The sequence below is a fragment of the Dromiciops gliroides genome, chromosome 4 (assembly GCF_019393635.1).
Source record: "Dromiciops gliroides isolate mDroGli1 chromosome 4, mDroGli1.pri, whole genome shotgun sequence".
NCBI classification, from domain to species: Eukaryota; Metazoa; Chordata; class Mammalia; order Microbiotheria; family Microbiotheriidae; genus Dromiciops; species Dromiciops gliroides.
The window spans coordinates 485,640,954-485,649,520 of NC_057864.1; the positions used below are offsets into that span (position 1 = coordinate 485,640,954).

The 8,567-nt window shown below is 44.5% G+C and overlaps 1 protein-coding gene across 2 annotated transcripts in view; it reads left to right on the forward strand.

Annotated features, from left to right (window-relative positions):
- CAB39 (calcium binding protein 39) overlaps positions 1–8,256 on the forward strand; it is a 109,191-nt gene extending 100,935 nt beyond the window's left edge. For both annotated transcript variants that reach the window (XM_044002000.1, XM_044001999.1), the window contains 3 exons: positions 1,455–1,520; positions 3,857–4,000; positions 5,567–8,256. In XM_044002000.1, the coding sequence (XP_043857935.1) occupies positions 1,455–1,520; positions 3,857–4,000; positions 5,567–5,755 (399 nt within the window). In that variant the 3' untranslated portion in view covers positions 5,756–8,256. The remainder of the gene's footprint in view (positions 1–1,454; positions 1,521–3,856; positions 4,001–5,566) is intronic.
- Positions 8,257–8,567: the final 311 nt, after the last annotated feature.

The window sequence follows — 8,567 nt, forward strand, 5'->3', positions numbered from 1 at the left end:
AGCGGGGGAGAGGCTTTCTGATTAGCCAGATGGGAGGAGTCTAGCACTAGGTCTTAGCAAGGTGGGAGGAGGACAAAGGAGAAAACGATGGAAGAATGTGGCCTGGGAAAGTGCTGAAGGAAGGAGAGATTTGAGGTCCTGGTGAGGGTGAAGAACACGGTCAGAAGCATAAGGCAGAAGGAGAGACAGTGACCAGATCAAGCAAACCCCTTGTTCATGAACATAGCAGAGGAACCAAGATTCCTCCGGCCAAGAAATCTTGGGCATTGAATAGACTGAGGAATTGGAAAGTGGAGGTGAAGGAACATCGCTATGGATGCTGAAGGCTGGGTTGGTAGAGAAGGCATGTATGACGGGCATTCTACGTGCCTGGCACTGTGCTGGGCTTAGAGGAAGGAGACTCTGATCCAGGCCCATAACGAGAAGGAAGGACAATGCCCTGGCCACCAGCATCTACAGCGGATGACAGATTTGGTCAGTGTGAACCTCAAAACAAATGAGAGGGAGAGTGGAAATGGCAGGGGTGAGCTCAGATGTCTTAGTCCTCAGCATGTCCAGGGAGTCGGTGGGTAGGAGAGAAAGTGTCGCAGGTGGTGGAAAGAGCAGCTGGGGAGATGGTATCATCTGGGGGGTGGAGAGGGCGTGGAGGAGTTCTGTAGGAGGGAGAATTGGAAAGGTTAAGATAAGAGCAGGCATCCAGTGCAAGGAGATCTGGGCTGGGACATTGTGGGGCTCAGGGTAAGGTAGATGGGCATGAGGATTAGAGAAAGGGGTTGCTTGGCAGCTGGGAGTTCAGCATCCCAGGAATGAGGCGAGTCTCAGGTGATGATGGTATGCCAACCGATGAGGAGTGAGGCCGTAGTGGATGGGAAGGGATCAAAGCCCACGGTTGGCAGAGGTGGGGGAGGAGTCCTGCAAGTCCCTGGAGAAGCTGCAGGACATACAGCTGGGGCAGGAGGTGCCTGGGTAAGAGGCACAAGGTGGCCAGACAGTAGATTTGGAATGTATGCTATAAGTAACAATGAGTCCGTATAGAAGTTTGGCTGGGGGCGATAATGTAATGAAATCTCTATTTCTGGAAATTATACATTGAGTAGATTAAGGGGGAGTGACTGGAGGAAGGAAGCTGGCCAGGGAGCGGTTAGTGTTCACCTGAGGCCTCATGGAGACCTGGCCTAGGAGTGGAGAGGAATCGGGGTGATTGGGGGAGACCTTTGAAAGGGATTCATGAAGAGACTTGATGTAAGGATTGGGTTTCTAGTGAGGGAGTCCAGGAGATGGAGGCAAGCTCAGGAGGGCTTGGGGACCCCCTGGGCGGGGGGAGACCAAGAAGGCAGAAACCTGGGCCTGCTGAAGGGTCACACGTAGCCTCTCATTTTTAGGTGGCGTTAGGGTTAGTTCATACTAATATTTGGGGGGGAAACCCATCAATATTTGGTTTTTTCTCTTCTCAGTTCTTCAGTGAATATGAAAAGTTACTTCATTCAGAAAATTATGTGACAAAAAGACAGTCGCTCAAGGTATGGTCATTGGCTTTATTTTATTTCTCTGTTGGAATTTGGGAAGAGGGAAGGGTAGGGGTGGAATGTGATGGTTAGAGACATAGGCCTTTCCACTGTGCCAATGAAGACAAACAAGAAGCTCGGGCCTTGTAACTGTGGGAAGGGGACACCGCCCCTCCTGGGCCCACTGTGCTCTGCAGGAGGCCCTTCTGAGGGCAGAGACTTCTGCCAGGGTCTTGGAGTAGGGACTGGCCACGAGTCTTTGTGAATGAAACTCATGTAAAAGCATGTGGGGAAGTGTTATTGGACATTGAGGTTCTTCTGCAGAACTAGACAAGGAGGCATATTGTGCACTGAAAATGTCAAAATCATTTGAATTTAATTGTGGTAGCCTCTCATTTCTTTAGTGATTGCCTGGTGGCGACCTTCATAATCTAGAACACACTAGAGAACCAGGAAGAATAGGAAATAGAAAAGTTCTGAGCAGCCAAAAGCGGAGATCACAGAATCTCTTTACTTACACAAGGCTCTTCAGACCCATGTCCAGAACTTTAAAAACAAATACAGTCCTAACAAGATTGATTATCAGGGTTTTTTCCAATCAAAGAAACTAAAAACAGCAAAGTAAAATTGGTGTTAGCCAACAAGCATATATATTTTTTTGGTGGGACAATGAGTTAAGTGACTTGCCCCGGGGTCACACAGCTAGTAAGTGTCAAGTGTCTGAGGTCAGATTTGAACTCAGGTCCTCCTGAATCCAGGACTGGTGCTTTATCCACTGCACCACCTAGCTGCCCCGCTAACAAGCATTTATGAAGCACCTACTATGTGCCAGGCACTGAGCTGGGCTCTGAAGATATGAAAGATAGAGAATAAAGCACAAGCTTTATCTGATAAGATTAAGTTTGGGGGTAAAATATAAATTCTTACATTAGGTCTAAAAATCTCATGCTTGGGGGCAGCTAGGTGGCACAGTGGATAGAGCACTGGCCCTGGAGTCAGGAGTACCTGGGTTCAAATCCGACCTCAGACACTTAACACTTACTAGCTGTGTGACCCTGGGCAAGTCACTTAACCCCAATTGCCTCACTAAAAAAAAAAAAAAATTATAAAAAAAAACAACCTCATGCTTGGGGTAGCTAGGTGGTGCAGTGGATAGAGCACCAGCCCTGTAGTAGGTGTACCTGAGTTTAAATGTGGCTTCAGACACTTAACACTTACTAGCTGTGTGACTCTGGGCAAGTCACTTAACCCCAGTTGCCTCACTTAAAAAAAAAAAAAATTAATAATAAATAAATAAATAAAAATCACGCTTGTGTACAAGATAGAAGAGAGGAGGATCTGCTTTAGGATTTCATTTGGGAAAAAGTTGGGGGTCCCTCCTGAATGTAAGTTCATTGTGACTTCTGTGAATGGGGCAATGCCACAGGTATTAAAAGGATAGTGTAGAAGCCAGAGCGCCACCCTGGTGCCTGCCTCCACATGGCTTGGAGGGGACCCTGCCTGGGTGCACTGGCCCGTTCTGCTCAGTGGGACTCAGAAGGCTGCCCCAGGGCACCAGCCAGTCAAGTGTGGCTGCAGTAGCTCTTGAAGGTGGTCTGTGAAGTGAAGGAGGGGTTGTAATCAGTGTTAGTGGTGGGACTGTTGGGGAAGCATCCAGAATGGGGCATAATTCTGCTCAGAGTCGTCAGGGTCGCTACCTCAGGGTGTGGAGCCTTCCGGGGGCAGGGCAGGGCAAGACTTGCTCTGACAGAAAAGACTGGGGCTCAGATTGGATCCTTCAGAGATTTGAAGAACTGCTTGTGGAAGAAGAGGTGGGTGTGCTCTCTGCACTCGGTTTCCAAGTCAAGAGCTGGAATCAGCGAGGAAAAGTTAGAGGGAGGCAGCCATCCCCATTAGATGTCCCATGTTAGAAGGAACTGCCTTTGGAGGGATTCAAGCAGAAACTGAGCAGCTCTCAGGGATCTTGAGGAGGGGGAGGTTGGACCAGAGGCCTCAGGGTCCCCACCCCCCACCTAGAATCTGGTTGTTCACCAAGCATCTGTTAAGCACTGAGATTGTGTTAATGGGAATGATCCTGAGTCATCGAGAAAAGGGAAATGACATTTGGGGTGCTCTGAGGAGAAGACTGCAATGGATGAGATCAGTTTTGGAAAGATTTCCATCCCCAGTGAAAAAACAGCACTCAAGCTTAGACTCTTTAAGGGCTCGCCGTGCACTAGGAAATTCACTTAGGTGGGGCTCTCATTTTCAAACAAATCCAGTTAAATCAAATGTTGTTATAACTGATTAAATTGGGACTCTAGCCTCTTTGTTCCAAGTGTAACAGGTCTTGGTGAAAAATCTCTCCTCAGCTTCTTGGGGAACTTCTGCTAGACAGACACAATTTCACAATTATGACAAAATACATCAGTAAACCCGAAAACCTCAAGCTAATGATGAACCTTCTGCGAGACAAGAGCCGCAACATACAGTTTGAGGCCTTTCACGTCTTTAAGGTAAATGTTTTTAGGATGCATCATTTGGTTGTGATAAAAGTAGTAACAGTTGACATTTGTGGGTCTCAGTTCTCTGACCTGTAGAATGGGGTGGGGAAGGGCCAGCCAGTTCTGGGGTCCTGCTCCTAGGCCTCATAAAACAAATCCTGCTCTGAGTCGCTCCTGCCAGTGCAGCAGTCCTTGGCAGTGTGCCTAGGGCTCTGTGCCTCAGTGTTCTCTGGAACCGCTTTTTAAGCTGAGAATCTGAGGTAAGGTGACTGGGCCCTACCCCACAGCAGCCTCTCCTTCCTCACTGGTTAGTCCAGTGTGTGTGTGTGTGAGACTGAGACTGGAGAACAAGGATGAAGGCCTGACACTGAGCCTTTGCTCTCCTCTGAAGTGGTAACCCCACAGGCTCCTGGCCTTTGGCAGTAACTTTTTCACCACAAAATGAGTGGGGCCCATTTTTAATGCTGCTGGTTTTAAGATCCCTGTTCATACCTCTGGGCCAAGAATCTTCATCCATTATGAAAATGGAGCGATAGTCCATATTGACCAGTCACCCGAGTACTCTAAAACCTTTCGTGGATCCCACTTACCTCCTGAGTAAATAAGGCCTTGACCTGAGCCATCGAGGGTCTGCCACACTGACAACAGCCTCCCTCCTCACCTTCTCCCCACAGTCTGTATACCCTTTTTCTGTGCCAGCCTGTCCTCCCTACCTCTGTGTCCCTTCTGTGACTTCTCTGTCCTTCACAGAGCTTCACTGGAAGAGAAGAATTTTGAATAGCAAAGAGGAGGAGGGGAGGGTGCCAGTGAAGAGAGAGCCAGGGAGTGAGAGGTTTGGGGTCTGGTTTGGCTGCATGCGTTAGAGCACTAGTCGAGGTAGTGGTGCAATCAGATTCTCTCCCTAGGAGTCAGTGGTATTGTAAGAGCAGCCATTTCCATGTGACCAAATTCCAGGTGCTCAGTAAAGGTAGTGTTTGTTTTGCTATTCCAATTGCAAATCTTTTTACTATAGTCATTAAAACGGCGCTTTTGCTGGTCATGCTTTTGTAAGCCTAGTTCCAGTCTTTGTATCTATATGAAAGTAAAAACAAAAAAAATCACCTTAAGAGCTAGAACAAACCATAGAGATTTCTTTTCCTTTGGTTCATAACTCACCCACTGCACCATTCTGGACTGACTTTTGGAGTTAATCTGACTTGGATTTCAGGGTGAGCATGTATATAGGTGTACTTTTAATATGAGCTTATTGTCTTTTGTTGAATGAGTTTTGTTTATCTCCACAGAAACCTTTTTGGATGTGTTTTCTGTTGGCTTGAGTTTATTTTTATCCTTTAGCCGGTTGAAATTTGGTGAAATAAAATGAAGAAAGAAAAATCCTTGGAGTGAGAAGTTCCTCCCATTGCTTAAAGAGCCATTAGCTTTCTCATTTTCATACTTGTATATCATCTGGTGGACAACGATCACTGAACATTCTATTAATAGGAATCCCTGTTGTAAATGATCAAGCTTCAGAACACAGCGTTTGAGATGAGCCAGCCTATCCTTGCTTTTAACATCCTTGCTTCTTCTTTCCTACAGGTGTTTGTAGCCAACCCTAACAAAACACAGCCAATCCTAGATATCCTTCTCAAGAACCAAACGAAACTGATCGAGTTTCTCAGCAAGTTTCAGAATGACAGGACCGAGGATGAACAATTTAATGATGAGAAGACCTATTTAGTTAAACAGATCAGGGATTTGAAGAGACCAGCACAGCAAGAAGCTTAATCTCCAATAAACAAACATCTACAATATTAAACCCCAAGTCAGCATTTGCTGTTAGATATTCAGCATCAGGCACTCGTATCGATTCATGAGGAACATTACTGCTAATCTGCTGTTCAGTGAACGGTTTTTCCTTTTCCTTTTTTCCTTTTTTTTTTTTTTTTTTTAGTCCAAGTTGAAAAACATAGCTGCTGCTTTCTGGCACATTAGAGCACCGTGGGGACCTTTTCTTGATCTTATGTCATTTCAGAATTCAAAGACACTGCTTGTTTGAGGGGTCCTAGGAATGCAAGGTTTCTGAAAGCAAACATAGAGGTTAGAGTTTGATTTAGGGGAAGAAGGAATTAAAGGTAGTTAAGTGACCAGGCTACATGCTTGCCAATCTGGCTCAGTCCAATACATTTGCACTTACTTGTTGGAGATCCGAGCACAACATGGCCTGTGCACACTGGGCACCGTTAGTTTCCAATTGTATGCCTTGATTTAAAATAAAACAAAACAAAAATGTTCAGTGCTTTATCTGTAATCAAAGAGGTGCACTCTGGGGGATAGTTGTCATGCTAATAAGCCGATAGATATTGCAACTTAGCAGTTTTTCCAAAGTGTGAATGAAGCCTGAGAAAGTTCATAAGGAAAAATGTATATATGCTTTTCAGTGCTTTCTAGAAAAAAAAATTTTTTTTGACATTTGATTTGATTTTCTTGAGACTTGTCAACTTGGAGACGTTCAAGGGTTTTTTGTTCATTTTACTTTTTTGAAGGTATTTTAAGACAGTAGAACTAGCAGTGACATTTCATTTCAACAGTGCTTACAGATTTCTTTTGTATATAACTACTAGACTACTCATTTCTTTAAAATGATTTAATTTGTACAGCAGAAGAATGTTATTGTATTAGTCTGTAACTATTACCTAATATTGAGTTTTTGCAAAAATGAATGCTCCTATGTAATTGAATCTCTCCAATCCCATGGAAATGCTGATTTCACACTTTCCTGAGTACTTTCTGCAGCATTAAAGGGAAGAACAACCAAATTCTCTGTCTTCCCTTCTCTAACTGGGTGCCATCCATTAGAATAGGTTCCAATAGAAACTGGAGCCAGTAACTGTATCCTTCCTGGATAACATTGGCCAGATCTAGAAATAAATGGTAAAGATGATGCTCAATTCCTGCTGATTCTTTGGGCAAGGGGTGGGGACCCCCATAGAGCACCCCCTTTTCTTTCCTAGTGTCTCGTGGGACTGAAGAATGGGAGCCCCGGCTTCTTGTAGGCCAGGACAAGTTCCTAGTCATGGACACAGTACAGGAAAGGTCCCCCACCCCTGCCCCATGCCCCACCCCTGCCCCATCCCCCCCCCACTACTTCCTGTCCCCAGATATTGCAAATGATCAGTATTTACAAAGAACTGATGTTGCATCACTTGTTACTGTGACCACAACAAAACGACTCCTACTGGAATGTAGCTGAGCCAAGAGATCAGGAATGGCGTCTGCTCTCTTGCCAAGGAGGCCAGGATCACACCTCGACAACTTTGGCCTGGCTGCAGCTGATTAAGGACTTGATAGAATTATCCATCCTCCTTCGCTAGCCTTTCTTCCTAATTAAATTATTTCTCTGCTGGTAGAACGGGACTCTTGATCGATGTTTCTGTTCGTTTTTTTAGAGCCTTCACAAAAGGAAGCCAGATAAGAGCATGAGACTCTTAAGAAAATGGAGTCCATTTGGTTCTGTTGAATGTAAATGATGCTCAATATCATAATTGGTCTTTTTAAAGCGATCTTAAATGACTCTGTGTAAAATAATTCACATTTCCTATTGGAAATGGGGGAAGTGACTTAACTTCTGGGAAAGGATATTTCCATTCTTTTTAGAAAGGCACAAGTGGCCACAAGAATTGTAAGTATTATTGTTTGTAAAGTTGCCTGGCACTGGATGAGATGTGCTTTTAGGGCAGATACCCTGGTCCCAGTTGAGTGGAGCGGAGTCTATTTGCCAAGATATTTGTCAGAACATCAAAGCTTCCACTTTGGCAGCGTGTCCTAGCACTAGAGCCTTCTGTCCATAGAGCAGGAAAAGGGGAGGGGGGATGTGTGTGAAATGGAGCCTGGGCTGGGGACAATCCCATTGGGTTCTGGAGGCAGTTGCTGTGCTATTTTTTCTTTATTTGGGTTTCTTTCTTTCTTTCTTTTTTTTTTTTTAACAACAGAATGTGAAAACATTGAGCGTTAAGAAAAAGTTGTGTTTTAGAGTTCTGATCATTTGACATGTTCGTAGTATGGAAAACTTGTACTGAAAGTGGTTTCTTCTCAAGTGTTAGGAAGGCTCACATAGACTAAAGCAGTTATTTCATGGGACTTTTACCCTTTAAAAAAAAGTAGAGATGTATACAATTGTAACTACTGCATATAAAAGCATTTCATTTTGCCCAAGGAAAATGCATTTATATTGGAAAATCTGGCTGGCCCTGTAATTTAAATTGAAATAAAATTTTGAAGAAACAAAATTGTCTCCTTTTGTAATGTGTTTTGAGATAGTTAACAGTATTCGTGGATGTGACTGACTTCCATTAAGGGATGTACTGCCTTGTGTAACAAAAACAGCCAGTATGCACTTCTCACCACCAAATGCTCATTTTCACTGCATGCTTCCTTCCTACCTCTTGTCCTCTGTTTCTCTTCTGTGTCTGACGGTCATTTTTGTGCTTGTTAATAGTGTCTTTTTAGGAGACTGTAAATGCATCAGGCTTCACTTTGCAAAATAGAACATTAGTAAGCAAATCACAATGCAGAGCTTTCACTTAAGGTGGCCCGAATC